We start from the raw sequence: 23,410 nt of genomic DNA, 5'->3' as shown, positions 1-23,410 counted from the left end.
CACTATTTACTTTATACTCAGCACCTCAAAAATAATACTTTGGTGGAGGGATGAAGGGGTGATTACGGAGATCACAGTAATAAACAATGTGTACAGGAGCACCCAAAATGAGGATTAAAAATAGAAAGAATAATGATATTCAAAATAGTAACTTTGTTTTCCCCTCCGGTTGAGGGCTCAGATTTAGAAGCTAGACTGACTAGGTTCCAACCCAGCTCAGAGCATCCTCTCTGTGACACTGAGCTAGGACTTAACATACAGATTCTCTAAAAGAGAGTGGTAATAGCACCCACCTTCCTGGAGTTGCAGGAGCATCTGAAAAACACTTAGAACAGAGCCTGATGCAGAGTGAGAGCTACATTCATATCTGTTTAATAAGCAGAATACAGGGGCGCCTGAATGGTTCAGTTGGTTAAATGTCCGTCTCTTGATTTCAGCTCAAGTCATGATCCCAGTGTCGTGGGATCAAGCCCCGCGCCAGGCTCCATCTGAGCTGAGGATTCTCTCTGTCTCTCTCCCCAGCTCCCGTGCTCTCTCTCCCTCGAAAAGAGGGGAGGGGAGGGGAGGGGAGGGGAGGGGAGGGGAGGAAAAGAAAATACAGAAATCTTTCACAATGATTATCTCTGTTGACAGTCAAGCAGAGCTGTAAGAAAGGTTAGGGAGCAAGCCTAAGCTCTAAGAAGTACAGAGACTTCACTAGGGCCATCTAGAAAAGAAAAGACAGTACAGAAATCTTTCACAATGATTATCTCTGTTGACAGTCAAGCAGGGCTGTAAGAAAGGTTAGGGAGCAAGCCTAAGCTCTAAGAAGTACAGAGAATTCACTAGGGCCATCAGGCTCTTAGATGTCAAGACCAGAATCAGAACCTACTTCTGTTTGTTTGTTGTATTCAAATCCTACGTTCTTCCCTTCACAAGTTAGACTCTGCTTCTATAATAAGCTTAAGCCTGAATAAGCAGTAACAAAATTAGAGACAGAAGCAGAGACTGGGCACAAATAGGCTGTTTTATCTTCCATGTTCTTCAGGGGCACGAGTGAAGTTTTTAAAAAAAACAAAAAAACAAAAACAAAAATCCAGCTGCTTGATATGCAAAGTAAGGGAAATCACCCAGCTTCTTCCTGCCAACGGGACTGTACAGTGTAAGAATAAGTAGATCATTCCAGCAAACAAATATTAAATGTTTACTAGCTGGCCCACCTTCCTGCCCAGGAGCTAAACACTTAGCTACTAAGTAATTTTTTTTCCTCTGCTCACTAAAAGCTCGGTTTCCTTACAGAGCGGCTACACTTCCCGGTTTATCTGCAAATGGGATTGGAGTTACAGGCCGTCCCTCATTTTCCTTTAAAGATCCTTCCATGGACATATATTGCTCTATTTTCTATGAAGTAAACCCTTGTTCACAAATATTTTGTATTTATTCTTTCTCATCCACTTTTTTCTTTGCACAGTGAAATAACCAAAAATATATGTAAAGAGAAAACAAAAACAAGATCACCTTTATTTCTACCTCTCCAAACACAACATGGAAAATTCCATTTGTAAACAAAGTCTCTGCTAGTCTTTCTCCTACCAGTATTTTGAGCATATGTATGCACATCTGCACACATGTGACACATACATGCTTGTATTTATACCGTAGAATATGATGCATATGTTTTGAATTGTGTTATCACTTATATCATAAAGTATAATTTGTCCACCAACTGAGAACATGCTTTACTATATAAAAGGGTGTTCTACTATTTAGTCTTATTGTTTTTAAGTATGATTCAAATTTTTTTAATTTTTTAAATGTTTTATTTGTTTCTGAGACAGAGTGTGAATGGAGGAGTAGCAGAGAGAGAGGGAGACAGACAATCCGAAGCAGGCTCCAGGTTCCAAGCTGTCAACACAAAGCCCAGTCCAGGACTCAAACTCACGAACGGTGAGATCATGACTTGAGCCAAAGTCAGGTACTTAACTGACTGAGCCGCCCAGGCACCCCAGTATGATTCAAATTTTTATGATTATAAGCAGCATGTCATAAAAGTGTTTTCTACAGTCAGGATTACCCTTTTATTTAAAAGAGTTTTTAAGTCTTTATTTTTGAAAGACAGAGAGAGAGAGGGGAAGAGAGGGAGGGACAGAGGTGGGGGGAGATAATCCCAAGGAGGCTCCGTTGCTGTCAGAGCAGAGCCCAATGCAGGGCTCGAACTCAAACTGTGAGATCATGACCTGAGCCGAGATCGAGAGTTAGGTGCTTAACCATCTGAGTCATCCAGGCCCCCAGGATTATCCTTTTAAGATAAGAGTCTCTGAAGTAGGCATACAGGGTCAAGGTCTTGGGCATAACACCATAAAATTTCTTTCCAAAAAGGTTATAGCAATTTCTGGTTCTGGTAGGAGTATATAGGGGTGTATCACTCTTCCACTCTCTTCTAAAATGCACCGTGTCCACTGTCACCAGGCATACTGCAGAAGTAAAACTGATTTGATGTAATAAAGCAAGCCTTAAATGAAAATTTGCTGAAAATCTTGCCTGGAAAATAAATCTAATTGCTGTAATTAACAGAGAAAGCCAAAAGTAGCATCCTACACCACTATTATTATATTATTATTAACATTAGAAAGGTACTTCATTTGCCAAAGTATTTTATAACCGTGTATTGGTTAATCCCCATAACGTGCTTCGGAAGCAGTGAAGCTATTTATAGCTGGACTTTCTGAGCTGAAAGTCTTTCAAAAGTCCTTTTGTCTTGATATCTCAAGTCATTATCACCAGCACATCAATCCACAGACATTCTCATTTGTAGAATTTCAAGGATGGGAGGGATTTAAGTGGTCATCTGGATGAAGATCAAGTCGTCACTGACGTGGCGTGCGGAACTGTCCTAATGCTTACTAAGAACTGCTTTCTTCTCACATCCCCAGGCCGCCACCAAAGCACGGCATGCCATCCGCAGCCAATTATAAATCTAATGCTATTTTTAGATGTAACATCTTTGTGCTGAGCAGTTACTGTAGGAGTAAAAGTTTACACTCAATGGGATTCCTTAAGGTTTCGGCAACTACCGGAATTATTTGATTTGTAGCTGAAGCAACAGCGATAATATTTACACCCAACAGCGCAAAAACGTTTTTATGGCTTTAACATGTGCCATAATTGAGAGGTAGCACATTTGGCTGTCTGTAATCATGCAAATACTCTTCTCTAAAATGGGGGGTTTTCCTCCCCAATCAGGGAGGGACCCGACTTCTTTAGTGGTGATGAGAAACAAACACAAAAAGGCTGAGAGTCACTCATCTAATTCCGTGCTTATGGGACAAAATGCCCGGTTTGAAGCAGATGAAGGTTGAAGAGCCACAGGGAGTCTCAAAAACCTCACAGGAGCGATGGTGATGTAGAAAGGGTATCTCACCTTAAGTCAGAAGGCATGAGGTTGAGCCCCACTTGGTCATTCTCTATTTGGTATTCCCATTTCCTCCTGAGATGTGCAACGGAAATCCCAATACCAACTGGGCAGAGCTAAGAGGTGAGAACTAAGAGCCCCTCCCAGCAGCCGACTTCGTTCTCTGCTTGTTGGTTACTCAGGACTCCCGCTGGCCCACTCCAGGGCTGGGGCTGAGAAGGGGGGTAGGCAGGGATCTCCTCACTCCCGGATGGAAAGCAGGGAATCCAACATTTTGCTGACCTGCTAGCTGACTAAAGGCACATCAGGGCACCCACCCAAAGACCCACCCAGGGGAGTTCAGTTTAAATATCTGAGCTAATAAATTTTGCCTTCAACCTAATAAATTTTGGGGTGAACTGATTCACAGCAAAAGGAAAAGTGACCTAAGCATGAATGTCTAAAGGGTTAAAATGACCTGCTGAAAATCACTCAGCTGTAGAGTGAACAAATGTCTAACCAAACCAGGTCTGAGCTAGATCTCTTAGTTAACTGGTTGAATAACTTTATCTTCAGGTTATTTATTAATGAAGTTCCCCAGATTCACCTGTGAAACAAGTAAACATTCCTGGAGCACCTAATACATGTGAAGACCTTTGCTAAGATACTGAGAATACAGAAATATGGTTGCTTATATTTGACCACAAAAGACATAACATGAATAGAGAAATAAAACACGATGCACTAAGTCCAGTAATAGAAAGATGCACAGAGTATTATGGGCTGGGAGAAGGGGAGCCCCAGCCCACACTAACAGGTACAGGTGGGCCTCCTGTTAGAGGGATAAGGAGTTTGCCAGGTTGCGAGGAGGAAGACGTTGGAGGAGGTGAGAAATGGACAAATAGACAACAGGCAGAGAGGGGTGGGAGCTCAAGCAGGTCAATGTTGCTGGAGAGTGAGGTATCAGCAAGGGGGGGGGGGGAGAATGACATCAGGTCCTGATGGTCTAGACAGACCCTGCTCAAGTCTCTCTCCTCCACAAGAAGCCATTGAAAGGTCTGGAGAAATCAAATTTGCCTTTTTAAAAGTATCACCTAGAGTTGGAGAGGCTGGATCTGTGAGGATTGGAAGGCCAAGCGCAGGAGAGAGATTACACACTCAGCACTGACAGCTAGATTCAGGCGTTAACTTGACATCAATCTATGTTCAGTTGAGATCTAAGAGCTTCTTCTGACTATTCATACTGCCCAGAACCTTCTGCATCTTGGCTACAGCCATAGATAAGCTTCATCTAAACCTCTGGTAAGAATGTTAGAACAGAGCCAAGGACACTGGCTAAAACTACAAACTCAATTCTGGATACATCCTGAATAGGTCTATCAATCTATCAATCAATCAATCAATAGTAGAAAAAACAGAAGAAAGGTCCTGTAAAAAAAATAAAAAAGTAGAAGCAAATGGCAGCTCTTTAACTTGGATAAGAGAGGCCTTAGGAGAGGCAGTATTACTTCCGGGTGGAGAAGGACCCTATCCTTTGTATGGCTGGTTCCATGGGGATCCACAAGAACCCACACACATCATCTATAGGTTGGAAAATTTCAGTTTAATATAAGGCAAGACTTTCCAATTGTTAGAAATGCCCAGACATGGGACAGGCTGTAACTGGAAAATTATCAGCTAGCTAGGGCCGCCATAACAAAATACGACAGACTGGGGAGGGAGTGCTTAATCAAAAGAAATTTATTTTCTATGGTTCTGGAAGCTGGAAGTCCAAGATCATGGTGCTGGCAAGGTTGGTGTCTTCTGAGGCCCCTCTCCTGGGTTTGTAGATGGGTATCTTCTCTGTGTGTCCTCACAGGGTCTTCCCTCTATGTGAGTCTGTCTCCCAATCTCCTCGTAGTAGGACACCAGTCCTACTATAGTAGGGTCCATTCATATTGGCCTCAGTTTAACTGAATTACCTCTTTCAAGGCCAATCTCTAAATACAGCTCTTGTTCTGAGGGGGAAGGGGCTAGGGCTCCAGCAGATAAATTTTGGGGGAACACAATTCAGTCCATAACACAACCTAGCAACAGGGATATGTCAACATAGAGATCTGGGGACCATCGGGCAAGGGAAGCCAATGAAGAAATGGAAGCCTCAAATCTGAAGTGTCCTTGAGCGTCCCTTTAGGTCTAAGAGCTATAATCCTAAACGTTGTGGGACAGCACCTAACTGCTCCTGTTAAACGTTATTAACACAATAATCTCTCCGGAGTTTCAGACAAAAATCACATTTTCACAGCAGCTTAAGTGATTGATGAGAAATGCTGCCCTTCTTTAACTCTCCCCGGAGGAAGTGTGCAGGCAGGCAGGCACACGCATGAAGTACACACACATATCACACGCATGAGCCATGCACCCCAGCCCCACGCATGAGCCCACAGAGAACGACAGCCGTGCTTACCTGTGAAACAGGACGGACTTGACCAAGGTGACAACATCGCGGCTGGCATTATATCCAGCACAGACGATAGCAACGTGGATTGTCTGGGAAGCAAAGAAAACAGGGTATGCGGTTAGACAGATGGAAGAGGGCCTTCCTGGTGCTTCAGACCACATGAAAAATAAAAATCACCCTCATTTCTTGTTGGGATCATTAGAAAACAAAGGGCATAGTCTGCAGCTGTGGAAAATAACTTGAGAGAGTTTTATTAAGGCCTTTTTAATCGGTTTATGGAGCTATCATCATTTGGAAACCATTAAGGCTCTTTTCAATTACATTTTGGGGATGAGAGAAAGGCCAATTGGCTCACATAGGCAAACAGTGAGTCCCCTGTCCCCAAGCTGGGAGACAATGACAACTGGTCATATGAGAGAGGAAAGAAATATATCCTGAAAGGAAGAAGTGACAATCAGGGGTCTCAGACTGAGAAGTGATGGCTCAGAGTTGGGAAATGCTCTTGCAAGATAACTCAGGTTAGGGGTGCCTGACCAGGCAAAAAGATCAACGAACACCTCTAAGGGCCCATCTGTAACAAGGGCCCCAGCAGGGATGTCATCCCAGAAACTGAAGACAGGCAGAACCGAAGGGGACCTCTTGGGGCATCTCATCTGAGCAGTTAAGAGCTCGGGCTCCAGAAATCGATCCTGGCTTCCTCCTTTAGCCCAGGGTGACCCTGGGAGAGGTGTGGCATTAGGTGACTCACAGTAACACACGGCCATGACACATGTCCTACAGAAGGTCACAGGGCACATAAGGGAATAATACCAAGAGTGAAGTACGGTGCTTGGCACACTGCCTTCCGATCATAGCAGAGATGTTCTCTAGAGCTGGGCTTCCCAGATGGGGGTCCCCCAAGGCACCCTGGTGTGCTGTCAGTGAACTATAGGAGACAAAGCCACTCATCTCTTCAAGCGAGATCTCAAGGCTTACCAGGCAGGGCTGGCCCCCTCAGGCATGGCTGTCCTCTGTGCTGTGGCAACTGGACAAAAACTGGGAAGCCCAGTCCCAGGGAAGCCCCTACAGAAAGTCATCCAGCCTTTCAAAACAGCTCAGAGAATGGAGGGGTCACACCTCTCGATGCTGTCCCTTTTGCCGAAGCACAGCCCACCTTGAATTGAAACCCGCCTCCTAACACCCACCCCAGCCCTGCTCTGTCACACCCACCCCAGCCCTGCTCTGTCCTGGGGGTATTGCAGAGCCAGCACGTTCCCTCTGGCACCCAATACTTAAAGGGAGGGGTCTCCAGAGGTGCCATCTCCATGTTCAGAACTACTCTGAGCCCCTGTCCCCATGGCATGGCTTCTGGACTCCTGTTATTCTCATCAGCCAGTTCAAAAGACAGTTCTGTTGACCCTCCGCACGACCTCTGCAACTTCCCAGGAGTCCATAATTACTTGAAAGTACAAAGTAAAAAATAAAAATAAAAATAAAAAAGCAGTTCTGATATCCTGGTTGCTCCCCCACAGGCTTTCAGGACAATGACCCCTGGTTCCCAGGCCAACTAACCTGCCCCATCCTCACCCCACCCTCCCCTTCCCCCCACTGCAACATCACCGAGGGAAGTTTACTCAGGCTTTGATGGGATTCGAATTCTGGAACAGAGATTCTTAACCCTGATAGTACATCAGAAACACTTGAAAGATTTATAAAATAAACCCTGTGCCCCAGCCTCACCTCAGACCAGTGAACTCACAATCTCTGATGCCCAGGATCTTAAATGACTCTGCAGGAAGGGCGATGGGTCTCCGTAGGAGGCAACACTCATCCCCCTCCACGCTGCCCAGAACACTTGACAGTGTCTGGAATCATTTTTGGCTGTCAGTCCTGGGGGTGGGCAGAGGCCAGGGATGCTGCTCGACCCCCTACACGGCCCAGGGCAGCCCCTCAACAGACAATTACCCTGCCCAAAAGGTCACAGAGCTGTTGTGGGGAAACTCGGCTTTTAGAAAGAAGAAGAGAGGCTGCAGGGAAACTCAGACCCCCTAGCTACCAACCCGACCTTGACTGAGTCTAATGTATGCATATCTTAATTTCTCCACCTGTAAACGAAGACACCATCACTTATCTCTGCATAATATCTCCAAAAGACTCAGGATGAAAGACCGTTATGTGGATGTAACAGTCACCGTTTAAATCACGAAGGAAATGAATAGGAAAACGCCTGGATGCAGGAGGCATAGCCAGGAAGGGGACAAGAATGGATAAAAGCACGCTGAATCAGGCTCTTTGCAACTGCAAATATTTAAACATGCGGCCTCTGAGATATCAAACTTTGTCTTGGCTTCAGGGTTCAGGGGCTTTTTAAAATGGGCCCATTAAATGAAAGCACGAGCGTGCACATTCTCAAACATTTTACATAATTTTCCAATCTCTTTAGTTTCATCCAATACACCTGCCACCATGAATAAATTCATCATCTGGAGCCGTAGCAGCAAGGCCCTGCTACCCAGGAAGGCAGAAAATTGGAGCACTGTGAACACGCTCTTGGAAGAGTTCTGGGTGGTCCCAGCTTTCGTGGGTATAGAAGTGAATGCCAAGAATGGGTCAGGGGTTTGGAGTGGAGAGAGATAGGGATGAATGTTCCTTCAAAGAACAGAGTCACAAATACGGTCTCACCGTGAAAACTTGATTTTGAAGAGTCCAGGTTTCAAGTGTCTCATTCAAGTGTCCCATCTCTTATTAAAGATGCCCAATAGCCAGGGTTGCCTGGGTGGCTTGGTCAGTTTAGTGTCTGACTCTTGGCCTCAGCTCAGGTCAGGATCTCGTGGTTCATGAGTGTGAGCCCCACATCAGGTTCTGTGCTGACAGCACAGAGCATGCTTGGGATTCTCTCTCTCTCCCTCTCTCTCTCTGCCCCTTCTGTGCTCGCTCGCTCTCAATAAATAACTTAAAAAAAAAATGGCCAATGGCCACAACTACTTGGACATTCATCTCCTCAAAGTGAAGCATCTAAAATATCAGACTTGGTGACTGGTGGCCAGCCATCAGGACTTCCTTACGTTTTATACAGATGTCATATTTGCCTTTACTGGTCACAGAGCTCAGATTGGGCTGGGGTGATGATCTTAATTTGCGCCTCCAGACTCACTCTTACCCTCTTCCAATCTGTTCTGTGCCTAAGTGCCTGATATTTACAGACTGAATAACTAGGCTCCCAAGGCCTCTGGTTTCTGGCGGAGTTTGGTCACTGGGAGACTTAAGGGCAGGAAGAAGGAGAGATCAGGTCCTGTGTACCTGTCAGAACCCCCTCCCCCAAGTTCTGATTCTGCTGGGCTCCATCAGGACACCCGCCTCCCACCCCTTGATTCAGGGGTTGAATCAAGTGGCTCCACCCCACCCCCCTCCCCACTGGTTTGCAGGTCTGCGGCTGCCTTAAATCCTTCCCACCTCCTTCGAGAGTGCCACTGATTGCCTGCCAGGGCCTGACCAATTCCAATGACCCTTCCTTAGCCTCACATTGGTCTCGGTGGCTGGAAGGGAAGCACAGAGGACTCTCAAGCATTCATAGATAAACTGCTGAATCCTAAGCTCACAAAAAGGTAGGAGAGCACCAGTGTAACCAACCTGAGAATGCAGAAGCTGTATCTATAAACGTGAAGCAGCTTGACAAAGTTCTCAGACACGGGGACCAAAGGTTCTTTCTAAGGAGGCCCACAGAGCTCCGGGCTCGCCCCCTTTGGTCCTGAATCTGGTGCTCAGCCCATCCACAAACTGCGTCTGAGACATGACATAGCTGAACTAGGGTCGAGTGAGGGACAGGGGCTTTTAGGACTTACAAGAAGGATTCAGGCGTGACGTGGGCATTTCTGGGGACCCTGAAACACCAGGCACTATGCTGAGCTGGACGGAAAGGTGAATCAGTCTCCCGGGGTGAAAAGAAGACAGAGAAAGACAGCTGACCAGACAACCCCATCAGACTCTGGAAAGGATCCTATGATGGGGACCTCAGTCCCTGCAGCCCAGAGCCGCCTGCACCGTCTAGGCCAAGCGGATGCCTGAGGGTTTCTGGGAGGAGAGGGCATTCCGGTGACTGGACCTGGGAAAGTGTCACTCCTGACATTCAGGGCCACCTGGGATTTGTAACTCTGTGTGTCAGCCTTCAAGAGAAGCTGAAAAAGAACATTCTCTGTGTTCTGGCCTTCCCTCCCCCAACCCCAACACACCCAAGAAAAGTCTTCTCAAATATGGACGCGGGGAAAAAGTTACCGTTGTCCTAAAAGAAATGTAGAAAAAAACTAAGGGAAGGTGGCAAAATGTGCCCCTAACAGAAGTATCAATACCGTGCGTAGCTCTGCTTCCCCCACCAACACTATGAGAGAGACTGGAATGAGAGACAGGGGGGAACCCCACTTGAATATCAGTATCAGCTGTGCTGTGAGGAGTCAGGCTCAGCCCATGTTCTGACTGCAGCTGCAGACGTAGTGGGGGGGTGGGGGGGAAGAGGCAGGGAGGCAGGCCTCCAGGAAGACAGGCCGCTGGGGAGAAGCACACAGGAACAGAGCTAGAAGAGGGTTTGTGGGAAAAACCCAACACGAGTGAAGAGATCTGGTCTGAGCTGCAACATCAAAGCTAAGCTGCTGTTGTGTGGCCTCGGAGCAGTCATTCAATGTCCCCGAGCCTCAATGGCTTGTCTGTAAAAATGGACATGAAAATGGGCGCTACGCTGGCTTGCTGTGCGCAGACAAGTGAGGGCAAGAAGGTGCACCTCGTGAAGTGATGCCATTCACCCATTGGCTCAACAGCATAAGGACAAACTGTTCAGCATCTTTGTGCTTTAACCATCCCCCGCCCCCACCCTGGGAAAGCTGGATGGTGGTGGCTGCATCTCTGACTCTGGCCAGCTGAGTGACCTTGTGCAAGTAACTTAACCTCTATGATCCTTGGTGGATCCTGTATAAGAGCAGTGCAGAATTTCTATATACAGTAGTGCACGGAGCATACTTTCCACGAAACCCCCAGTGCACGCCTGAACTGGAAAGTACTAAACCCTGTATATACTATGTTTTTTCCTATAGATACACACTGAGGATAAAGTGGAAGTTATAAATTAGGCACAATAAGAGATTAACAACAGTAACTAATGGCAAAACAATTATAGCAACATACTATAATAAGTTGTGTGGATGTTGTCTAAGTATCATATTGTCCTGTACTTGCTCTTCCTGGGATGAAGGAAGAAGATAAAAGGGCTACATGCTGAGATGAGATGAGGGGAATGACGTGGGCATTCTGATGCACGTTAGGCTACTACTGACTTGACGAATCGTCAGAAGGGTCATTTGCTTCCAGCGTGACCACAGGTAACTGTAACCGTGGAAAGTGAAAGCATGCATCAGGGGTATTTCTGTAGAGTTTTCCTAACATCCAGAGTTTTCTAAACGTCAGGATGAAGACTGAGTGACACAGGGTGGTTAAGTGTCTTTGGCTCAGCGAGTCAGTTGCAAACTGAGGGGTTGAATTCACAGTCCTGTTAAACTCATACCACCCTGTCTCAATAAAACACACAGGTAACTATTAAAATGAAAGAAATATATTGCTAACGAGCCATCTAAAATCATCTTACAAACCTCAAGGGCATCTCTACTCTTCTGGGAAGCAGTGATAGAAATCTGTTTCCTTTAAATACGAAACCATGGACCCAAAAGACAAAATTATCTCCATCCTGTAGAAAATAAAAGTAGACACCTCCTATGGTATGTCAACTATACTTCAATTAAAAAATTAAAAATCATTTAAAAATAAAAGTGGATGCCTCCTGACTATAATGGGAGCCAAGCTGTCAGGGGCTCAGCAGTAAGGGCAGGAGGAACCAAGGGGTTATGGGCCCAAGGATGAGGACGGAAGGACCACCCTGCACTGGGGACTTCAAGCACCTTCTCCATAGCCAACGCCTAATAAATGCACAACAAACAAATAAACCACTGGGCAGTCTCCATCCTGCATATTTCTGGCCCACTGTAGGGTTTTCCTATGTTACAAAGAACAGAGTATTGTCAGCAATCAGAAACCCAAATGTTACACGGAAGACATATCAAACGGGGAGACTGATTTTTAGGGTGAGTCAACAGAAGTCTAACTGGTATCTAGAGCAGGTGCACTGTCTGAATACAGCCCCAAACTGACCTGCCATGCCTGGTGGATGTTACACCCCTACCTGAGGTTGATCCGCCTGACCCCAAAAGCCTACACACATTCACCAAAACAGCAACCATTCTGCAAATATAGACTGAGCACCCACTATGTGCCAGACTCAACTGCATGTGCTGGGGCAACAGCAGGGAGCAAAAGAGCGTGCCAGGCTGCATGGCAACGATCCACAAGAAGACAGCCAGACGGTGAGGAAGACCTTCTAGAGGTCACAGCCATCCGGAAGAACTTGACTTTTCCTCTGTGTGAAGAGAGATGCCACGTGAGGGTTCAAGGCTGAGAAATGGCATGATCCGACTTAAATTCTAAAAGAATCACTCAAGCTACCTGTTGAGAACAGAGCAGGTCTGTGTGCACATGCATGGGGAGGGGCGAGAAGGGGCAAGCTAGAGGCAGGAAGGTCAGGACGCTACTGCAATCACCTAACCATGGTGTGATATGCTGCCCAAATGCCCCTTCAATGATGTGTGTATGTTCCTTCCGGTTGCCAGGAATTGCCTTTCCTGCAGAGAACTGTGTTTGCTGGGGCAGCTACCCTCAATAAATCCCACAGAGGCTTCAGGTGCTGGCCCCCAGGGCACGCCTTCATAACTGCATGTGAAACTCCATCTCAGGGGTCCCTCAATGTGCGCTAAGCCAGAGGCGATATGGGACAGAAAGGCAAAGTTGGAGGGGAGAAGCGGCCACCTGATAAGTATTCTTGCAAAGCCCGTGGTGATCACTTTGCAGTTGACTTCTCTAGCAGAAGAAGCAGAATATCATATAAATTAAGATTTACAATCTGTGCCAAGGATGTGGAGAAATTGGACCCTCGTGTACCGTTGCTGGGAGGATAAAATGGTACAGCTGCTGTGGAAAGGAATATGGTGGTCTCTGGAATAATTAAAGATAGAATTGCCATATGGTCCAGCAATCCCATCTCTAGGTATACAGCCAAAAGAATTGAAAGCAGGGTCTCAAAGAGATATTTGCAAACCCATGTTCACTGCAACATCATTTACAAGAGCCAAGAGGTGGGAGCAAACCCAAGGGTCCAGTGTCAGATGAATGGATGAACAAAATGTGGGAAATACCTCCAACGAAAGATTATTCTTAAATAATAGTCTTAAATATTAGTCTTAAAAAGGAAGGAAATCCTGTCTCATGCTACAATGTGAACTTTGAAGACGTCAAGGTAAGTCAAACGAGCTAGTCACAAAAAGACAAGTACCATCTGATCCCCTTTATATGAAGTATCTAAAGTAGACAAATTTGCAGGAAGCAGAAAGGTGGTTGTCAGGGTCTGGGGGGAGGGGGAGAGAAAAATGGGAACATTGCTGTTTAACAGATATAGTTTATTTTGCAAGATGAAAAAGTTCTACAGATCCGATGAACAACCATGTAAATATACTTATCACTGCTGAAATGTACACTTCAGTTTTAAGAGAGTAAATTTCATGTTAAGTGGCTTTGCTGTACCACAATTAAAAACAAAGAAGATTTATAACGTAGACCTTCACTTTTTAGCCATGTAGCCTCACCAAGCCCAAGCTTCCGCAGCTATAAATTTAGGATGACTAAGAGTCCAGGGGCTCACACACGTAAAGTGTGTTCCTGGGATCGAATGCTTGCTCAAAAAGTGAAAGCAGACATGGTTAGCATCATTCTCACCAAAAGCCCTGCCCGCTTCTTTTCATGATGTTCATGCTCTGGTCAAGCTGGGTGGCTTGCTAGGTTTCCTCGCTTCCATAATGTGCCCTCAATTTAATACGCCCTAGTCCTTCATCTCACTTAGCCAACTCCTCCCCATCTTTCGAGATCCGCTGGCACCTACTGTAACCTCAGTTTCTCCATCTATAAAAAACGGAAATCTGGACAGATTAACTGAGATGATTCGTGTAAAGGGCTTTGAGCCTGGCATCCTGTAAGTAGGAGATAAGTATCAGAAATCAATAGTATTACTAATAATGTAAGAGTTTATAGTATGTTGAAGGGTCTACCTTCAAGGTCTTGAGCCTTAAATATTCTTGAAGGTCAGGCATCAGCTTCTTTCCTTCTGCCCTTATCCCCAACTCTCCTTCAAGTAAGGACTGGGATAGTCTCCTCCCCCCTCCCCCACCATTGTTGAAAGGAGGGCTTTCGGAGCTGCCCAATTCCCTCTGTTGTGTCAAATGTTGGTGTTGCCTTCACCCTCCTCCCATACAAGAGGGCAAAAGACACAGGAATGTGGAAAGAAACCACTGGAATCATTTGTTATTTGGGTCACGGTAGCAACTGTGTAAAATTAGGACACATCCTTTATTTTGCTCCAGTTTAGCATCATCATCCTTACAAACCAGAGGGTTGTACCTTTACTTGTTGTTTAATGGCACATTTTGTAAATAAAATGTAATAAGAGGGTACAATATAGAAAACAGATCAAGGTAGGACAGCTCCAGGGTAAACACAGACAAGAGACTGCAGGAGACAGGGCCCCTTGCCATTGTCATGGTGTGGCGGCCACCTCCAAGACTGTCCCCAATGATCCCTGTCAGCTTGTGTGGCCCTTGCTACATCGTATCACGGTCGGTCTGTATGACCAATAGCGCTCGGCAGAAGTAATGGTATATGATACCTAAGGCTTGATCATAAAAAAAGATGGTGGCTTCTGCCTTGTTCTGCGGATCACTTATTCGGGGAAAGCCAGCTGCCACAACATGAGCACGCTCAAGCAACCCTAAGAGACTGAGGTCCCAACCATGTCTCTGTGCCATCTCTGAAGCAGGTCCACCAGTTCCTGTCAAGCCGACAGATGGTCACAGATATCTTAACTGCAACCTCATGAGAAACCTATAAGCGCAATGTCTGACTCGGCTGCCCCCAGATTCCTGATTTTCATAAACTGTACAACATGATAGGTGCTTGTGATGTGAAGCCATTGGGTTGGGGGGCATAATTTGGTATGAAGCAATAATTACCAGATTCAGGGAGGGGAGGTAACCTAAGTTACTGCTATAGGCGCTAAAATTCCCTGAAAATCAACGCATAAGAAAATCCTACTAAGTTCCTTCCAGCTGTACCATTCCCTAATTCCAAGGCCTGACATTTCGGGAAGATATTTTAGTAGATTTACATCCTTGAAGGAGCCCCAGAGACCACCTATGAAGCTAATGAAATCGGAATCCAAATACTGCAATGGCATCTTCCAATAGCAACATATATACGGAAGGATGGCAAGCCCTCTACTGCTGAGCTATTCGGTAAAATCCTCATAAAAACAATTGATCGAAATACCGTATAGTTAGGTAGGGGCCCAGAAAATGAAGCTGCAAGATGTCAAGTTTTATAAACGTAACGCCTAAAGCAAAACAGTACACCCCTACTAAGTTAACAAACGCAGTCACAATCTGGAAGGCAATTTAAAACAGAACTTCTTTGACAAGAACAGACATATTCTTGCCTCAACCTACTGAGAAATGAGTATCTCTCACAGGTCTGTGGTAGCCCCCAAGGTGAAAGATGACCTCCATCACATCTGGTCACCCTGAAGCCTTCGAGGTGAGGCACCTGCCAGATGGGGCTCCAAGTGTGGGTCCCAGGCATTCTAATTCACAGAGCGGTAGTGCCAGGTTCCAAGCACAGATTCTAGAAGTAAACTGCTTAGGTTTAAATGTGACCTCCACCTCTTCCAGGCAGTAGGACTTTGAAATAATTATCGAACCTTTCTTAGCAGCTTTCTAATGTGTAAAATAAAGAAAGTATGCTTCCATGTGGCCTGAATGAGATATTTTATGTAAATTTTTGCATAGTGTCTGTTCCACTCTAAAGGCTGAGCAAATGTTAACTTTTATTGCTATTACATTAATACTGAGAAATGAAGCTCAAAGCACGGTGTAGAGGGAGAGACATACTTCCCTAATGGTGGTCTCAAATCAGAGAGACCTTTCACTTGACCTCCCATAGCATATTCATTGTCGCTATACTACAGTACATCCACAAATTCTTTTGACATTCCTCTCATTGAGAGATGGGGTATGTACCCTTTTCCCCACAAAACTGAGTGAACTTTTGAGCCACTTCCAACTAAAAGATTACACACGCTATCAGTAGAAGTGTGATTTCTACTTCTGCCACCTGTGTGATTTCTGAGGCCAAGTCATAAAAAGTGCTTCTGTTGTCTCTTGGTCACTGGGGTACTTGTACTTAGTCTTCAGCTGTTACGGAGGCAGTCAACTTCCCTGGGGCCGCCATGTTGTAAGGAAGTCCAAACCAGCCACAGGGACAGGAGTCTACCACAGGAAGGAAGGATGCTGGGTCAGAGCCCACTGCTCCAGCCCTCACTGCTCAGCATTAGCCACAAACTAATTAGATAACTCTCGAGGGACCCCCAAAAGAGAACTGTTTACCTAAGCTCTTTCCAAATCCTTGACCCCAAAAAAGAGACCTAACAAAATGACCAATAGTGTTTTAAGCCATTACATTTTAGGTGCGTGTTAGGGAGCATCAGGAAAGGGAAGCATCCAGAGTAAGTATATGAGACATTCCTGCAGAATTAGCTTCCCACCCACTGCCTTGCTTCAGCCTCACAGCTGCACTGGGAAGGACATATTGTAATTCTCATTTTGTAATGATGAAAACAGACTACAAGAGGGTAACGGAATCACCCAAGCTCACGTGACTAGTGACTGACAAAGGCAAAGATTCCTGGCCAAGAAGTTGGACTCCAATTCCCGTGACTTCTCAGCTGCACCAGAGCGGACTCCCAGAATACTCTAGGACCAGAAACGCAGAAACGCACGGAAAATACACAGATCCACACACACGCCGCGGCCCGAGTGGAGATCAAAGGGGATCATTCCGCTCCCAGCTCCGTGGCACACAGAAGCCAGTGCCTCGCTGAAACAGCATTGCCCTGACAACAGAGAAAGGCAGGAATAAACGGACAGCTCTCAGAAGGCCACATAATTAGGAGGGCGCAGGGACTGGAAAGGGCCCATTGTTTCCATCACCAGATATCTCGGCTGACAGCCCGGCATCGTTACAGAAGACTTTCCAATAATACTTGTCATACCTCAGAGAAGTTTCAGTGCCACAAGAGAGGATGACAACATCCCTGGTTATGAGGCGCTATGCTCTGACAGGGTGTCAGGACCAGCTTCGGCACTTGCAATCGCAGAGCGTCGTGACGAAGGGAGGCTTCTGTGCGGACTCCACTGACTGACATTTCTTGTTTGCCTCTATGGCTTCTTCACTGAAATCTTTAAAGATACCAAGTGATGGAGACAGAGAAAGCATTTATACTGTAATGGGTATGAAGTCAGCATCTCAAGGTAAATGTGGACCCAGAGGAGACCATGCTGAAATATGACGCCAGTCGATCAAGACTCTCAAATTCATCTCCGGAAACTCTGAACAGGACCAGGGTTTCATCGCAGATAATTCTACCAAATCTAACCTTAAGGACCTAAGAAGTTACATTATCAAGACACACAGGGAAAGAGAAGGAAAATGAAGAAAGCTTAATTCCCAGGTGCAAATCAAAAGACTAAAAGAGAAGTTATGATAAGAATCAACAATCCCAAGGTCTCAATTCCTATATTCGTACTTTATCTTTCAAAAAGCAAGGGGATAAAGAGAACCCCATTGTTTATGTTGTGCCTTCAAGCAGCGGCTTCCAAACATGTCCCACTATCTTGATTTACTTGCACAGATTTCTTTAAAGCCCACGTTCTTGCAGCCTATACCCAGAGATTTGCAATTAATAGGACTATAATAGGGTGGGTCCCAAGAATATGCATTTCTGGTACGTAACTCTAAGTCACAATCAAATTTGGACACAACCCGTGTGAGAGAGAACGTTCACTGTAACCTTAACATCTGTTTGGTCTAGTAGCAGAGCTCCAAAAACGTAAGCAGAGAACATTTTGAATGTTTATTTCAAAGAATATTTATTCCTTGAATAAAAACCTAACTTTTCCAGGCTCCCTTGCAGCCGGGTGGCCGCTGCCAATGGTCCTGCAGTAATACTCTTCCACCAACGTGCTCCAAGGAGAACAGATCGTGAGTCTAACACGTGTTATTAAAGGAAGGCGGCATGTCCTGCCTTAATGCTGCTTTCCTGCCTGCTGGAATGCAGACACAGGACAGTCATTACGGACCGTGAGACCACCTTGGGAATGCCAGCCAAGCAAGCTGAGCAAAACATGAAGGAAGCCCTATCCCTAAACAGACATCCCTACTCAAAAGGCCTCCAGCCTTCTTAAGCATCAAGAGAAGTAACACTCAAAGCCATGGTTAGTCGGGATGTTTTAATACTTCACAGTGAAATCTAATGCCAATAACACCTATTTGAGAGCCTGCCTCTAGTTATAATATATATTGTCACCCCTGACACAGTACAGGGCAGAAGCTTGCTTTTTATCTTTTTATCAGTAATTTACAAATGAGGAAACGAAGACACAGAAAAATGATACAACCTGCTTGGTGCCACGTGGCTATGGAGCTGGGAACGGGGCCAGGATTTAGGTCAGTGGGCCGCCAGCCCTCCTTAGAAAGAGGAAAGGAACTGCTGGCCAGACGGACCGTGGTAGGAAGAGAAAGCCCCCACTTTTACCCTCTGCTCCACCTGTGTCCTCCTTTTCTCTTTTCCTTTCCACTTTTCACCTCCTCGATTCTCAGGCGGTTGCGTGGACCCTCCCACCTGGCTGGCAGGGTTCCATCACCCACCCTGAAGTGACATCAGGGCCGTGACCTGAGGGCAGACAACACGCAAGAACGCAAGCAAGCCTTCTCCCAGGCAAGAATACAAGCTCTCAAGGGGCGCCTGGGTGCCTTAGTCGGTTGAGCGTCCGACTTTCACTTAGGTCATGATCTCGCGGTTCGTGGGTTCGAGCCCCGCGTCGGGCTCTGTGCTGACAGCCAGCTCAGAGCCTGCAGCCTGTTTCAGAGTGTGTGACTCCCTCTCTCTCTGAGCCTCCCCTGCTCATGCTGTCTCTCTCTCTCTCTCTCTCCTAGAAATAAATAAAACATTTAAGGGGAAAAAAAAAAAAAAAAGAATACAAGCTCTCAAAACTAGGGCCTTTCCCCAAACCAGCGTAAAGTGGGAGAAGGTGATAACACTTCCGAGTCCCCATTTCCAAAGATGTAAAAGAGAGATACTCAGTACCACAGGCCACGGGCGATGGCAGTGAGAGATTAAATGGATGGGACTAGGCATGCAGACAGGGCTAAAAAAACACCCGGCGTTTAGCAAGTCCCGATGTTTGCAATTCTCTGTTTCTTGCACATCTCTTCCTCCACGTTCCACCTCAACATGAGAGAAGGGGAGTTTTGTTCATTGCTATTTCCCACCACAGGGAACAGAGTGGGATATGTAACAGAGGCCCAGTAACTATTTATCGGCTGAAAGAATGAATGAAAATGCAGTACAGTCACTTCCTGGCCCAGGTTCTCTGTGCTTCCTGACCAACTCCCCATGTCCTACGTTCTTTCCTGCTTTGCTTCCTATTTTTCATACTCGCGTGTACATTTCTCACTGGACAGGCTCCATGCACCTGTGTCTACCTCTCCAGCCCTCAACCAGGCTTGAGAAACCACAACAAATCCTCCCAACCACAGGGCTCTCCTTCACCTCTGACCTTCCCCAGAACTGAGCCTGTGTTGCTGAGGAAGCCCCACATTCCCTGACTGTGGTATCAGCAATACACTAATAACCGATATTGTAGTATCAGCAATGTAACCAAGGACCCCTCTCACAGGAACAACACGTTACAGTTTGCCAAGTGTTTTTAGTGGGGTTGAAGTCTTAACATTCTAAGAATATGGCCAGGAAAGGGAATAAAGCAACAGCAGGTAAGATATCTAGCTAAAATTAATAAAAATTAACCTTTACTGAACACATACTAGGAACCAGACCTAGTCTGTGGCTTTCTATGGCCCATCCCATTTACTTCTCATAAATCCCCCATGAAGCAGGAATTATCTCCTCAGATTTATTGGTGAGACATCCGAAGTTCAGACAGGTTAGGTGACTTGCTCCAGAACCCACAGCAGAAACCATCAGAGCTCAGATACAAACTCAGGCTTGTCTGGGTCACAAAAGGCCCTGCTTGTAACAGGGGTGCTCTGATGTCTTGGGAACCAGGAGAATCAGGAAACGAATGTGCATGCACTTGTGTTCAATGTGCACAGAAGCACAAACGAGAGGGATGAGGCCGGTGGGGAGAAGGGTGGGTAAGTTCTCCAAACGTCCAAAGAGTTACTAAGACAGAAAGTTACTGGGGTGGGGGGGAGGACATTCAGTTATAAAAGTTTAAAATCACTGCCTTAGAGAAGCAACAGGTCTCTGGTTCTGAGCTCCAGAAGCTGATCCCAAAGTGAGGAGGTGGCCACTCCGGTTACACCACTCACACCATAGTCTAAATTAGCGGGTGTCCCCAGGATGACAACTAGGCGTGGAAACCCTGAGTGGGTCCAAACGAACTGCAAAGAAGGAAGCAGCTGTTTCCACCCCTGTGCTCCTCTTAAGATCTCTGTGCTACAGGCCTTCTCGTACCCATCTTTCAGATGACAAGACTACGGCTCAGAGAGGCTAATCGACTGGCCAGGCCAGAGGCAATGGCAGTGACCTTGACAGGTTCACACGTGGGCCGGAGTCAAGAATGCCGGCCCTCTGCGGGCACCCAGCGGTGCTTCCCGGTGGCATCTGCGAGGGGGGCGGGCCACTGGCTTCTGGACCGCCTCCCGGTTTAGGGCTGGGGGTGCGGGGTGCTCTTTACCTCGCACTTCTCCACGACCGGCTGCTGCCCGCACTCGGAGCTGTTGCCCGCCACGATGCCCGCGCGGAGGTTCTCGCTGTCCCCGGTCCCCTCCTCCATGGAGTAGGTCTTGGAGTGGTTGCCGCGGCGGTGGGCAGGGGCGCGGCCCTGCGCCAGGCTGAGCTGCCGGCGCAGCGCGCGGTTCTCCTCCTCCACCTCGCGCACGCGCACCTCCAGGCTCTCGCGCTGGCCGGCGGCCGCGTAACGGGGGCTGTGTGGCTGCGACTCCAGCGGAGACAGGGACCCCGGCTTCCCATCTGCGGAGGCGGAAAGACCAGGGCGGGTTAGCCGCGAGGAAGCACATCTTGAGCCCCGACCCGCACCCCACGCCTCTGCTCCGCTCTCGAGGGCAAGTGGATCCAAAGTGAGCGACCGACCGAGAGACGCATCCAGACTGATCTGGGGACAAAGTTAAGAACAGAATGACTTAGGAGGCGATAAAGCCGAACACGCTATTTAGAGAGGACGATTGTAATTTTTCCTAATCAAATACCTTGTCTTCTTTTCCCACCTTGGCACATTTCCTGGTAGACGTTTTTGTGCTCAATAAAACACAGATGGATATGAAGGAGTATAGCAGAAGGAAGGGAATGAGGAAAAGGAGAAAATGAAAGACAGCAAAAAGAACAAATATTAATAATGACAAAGTTCATTTTAGTTTTCCTATGTGAACTCCTATTCATCCTTCAAAACCCTGTTTCTGAGGTATCACCTCCCAGGAAAATCAGAATTCGTACCCAGGTCTGTCTTATGCCTCATCCTATACACTCTCCACTTAAATACAGTTTCATAAGAGGCCCTATAGAGAGTTATGGGTTTTTAAACCATTTTATGAATGTAACACCCCCATCTCCCAAAGATACTTAGCATACCACACCCTGTACACAGGCCCCCGGGAACACGACACACCCAAGGCTGTCTGTCCTCTCTGTTCCTATGCTGCAGAAATCCGCGTAGCCAGCTATAACACGGCTGCCTTAGAGAATACTAAGCAAAAATAACATCTCTAGAAAATTACCCTCTCTTAGCCACTCGCCAAAAAAAAACTTCTCATTTTCCATACTTCAAGTTTTTCTTCTTCCTGCTCAGACCCCACTGAGCTTCCAAACCATCCCAGAGAGCCTCTGTGACTCACGAAACTTGCGGATCAAAGAATGCAATGAATTACATACACCCTGCGGGGTTCACCTGTGCTGCTGTACTGCGTCGGCCTCTGCCCAGGGCTTTTTGATGTATCTCTGGGCCTTCACGAACATGACTCAGGTCTCTCCCTCTTAATCACCTCAGGGTTAAACACCTGAGCTCCTGGCCCTCTCCTATCAACGTGGCATCTAGGACTCGCTGCCTTCCACTGCCCAGGACCACAGATCAGAGGCCGAGGCTGAGCGTGTGGGGACACGGGATCGCAGGTTACTTAGGGTTGTATTGTCACCGCACTGGCCGATTACGAGCTCTGACCCAGGCTTTTGAAACCTGTTTCCCTGTTTGGTAAAACCGAATTAGTTCCACCGAGAATAAAAACGAATAGGCCACTGATGGCAATTGTGTTTGGTCAACTGGCATCGACCCTTCGAGCAGGGGTGGGGAGAGATCAGCATCGGGGCCCCGCTGTGGATCTGTGCAGTGCTGGGTGGTTTGTGCAGATAGTGTCCCAGGTTATCACAGCAAAAGCAGGTGGCAACCGGTTGGTGCTTCCATTACAGATGAGGAAACAGACTCTAAACACTTAAGCCTTCCCAACAGGGTGGAGCCTGAGCAGAAGTACGGTTTCCGTGACTGTATGGGGCCATGCCCCTGCTTTCGAAAGTGCTCAGAGTTAGAGGTACAGATGCTCTGGGGCCTGACGGGTCTTCTTTCTTACGGGGAAAACAACAGCAACAGCAACAACATTTAGGAAGGTACCCAGCAAGCTCTGGAAGCATAGCGGGGTCCCAGAAGCACCAGAAAATTCACAACAAAGGTAAACTAGAAATTCGTTCTTTGGATGGATTGCTTAAAAGCTCTGAGCTTAGGTTTGCCAGTCTCTGAAATGGGAGGAAAAATGTTAACCTCAGAAGTGCGATGGGAATTTAAGTAAGACAAGGAAATACAAAGCTCTGAGCGCTTTGCCGCTCATTGGGCAAATGGTTCTGGTAGTTTCCAGTAAGAGTAAGTGGTATTATAGGTAAGTTGAGTTGATGACGTAAATTAGCGTGTTAAAGGCTGTACATTTTCTGAACACGGAGCTGTTCTCTGAGAAAAGGGCCAACAAACCTTGGCTTATTCTGGCCTGTGGCATCTCTGAGCCCTCTTCCCTTCAGCCTCAGGCAGGTCCAAGTTCATCCAGAAGCAAAGTGGAAGAGCAGGTAGGCTTCCCAAGGGAGTCATCACTTCCTCTGACTCCCTTCCCAATGCCCCACTTTTTCATGCCTGTAATTCTTTGATTACGTGCTTATAAATAAAGTCATAGTTATATAATCCCCAAGCAATTACAATTCCAAGTGTAGCAAGGAGGAAAAACTATCAATATTCCACCCTTCTTTAGACCCCAAATGGTTTTCTTTTATGTTTATTTATTTGGGGTGGGGAGGGGCAGAGAGAGAGGGAGTGACAGAATCCGAAGCAGGCTCCCAGCTCTAAGCTGTCATCACAAAG

At 46.6% G+C, this 23,410-nt stretch overlaps 1 protein-coding gene across 2 annotated transcripts in view; it reads right to left on the bottom strand.

Moving 5' to 3' along the window:
- Window positions 1-23,410, bottom strand: part of LARGE1 (LARGE xylosyl- and glucuronyltransferase 1) — a 539,462-nt gene that overhangs the window by 277,623 nt on the left and 238,429 nt on the right. For both annotated transcript variants that reach the window (XM_039230459.1, XM_039230458.1), the window contains 2 exons: window positions 20,738-21,033; window positions 5,817-5,899 (listed from right to left, as the gene is read on the bottom strand). In XM_039230459.1, coding sequence (XP_039086390.1) covers window positions 5,817-5,899; window positions 20,738-21,033 — 379 coding nt within the window. The remainder of the gene's footprint in view (window positions 1-5,816; window positions 5,900-20,737; window positions 21,034-23,410) is intronic.

This window comes from Hyaena hyaena, unplaced genomic scaffold (assembly GCF_003009895.1).
Source record: "Hyaena hyaena isolate Hyena2069 unplaced genomic scaffold, ASM300989v1 scaffold_46, whole genome shotgun sequence".
In the NCBI taxonomy this organism is placed as follows: Eukaryota; Metazoa; Chordata; class Mammalia; order Carnivora; family Hyaenidae; genus Hyaena; species Hyaena hyaena.
The sequence above is the reverse complement of the archived record's forward strand: the minus strand, read 5'-3'. Positions and strand labels throughout refer to the sequence as shown.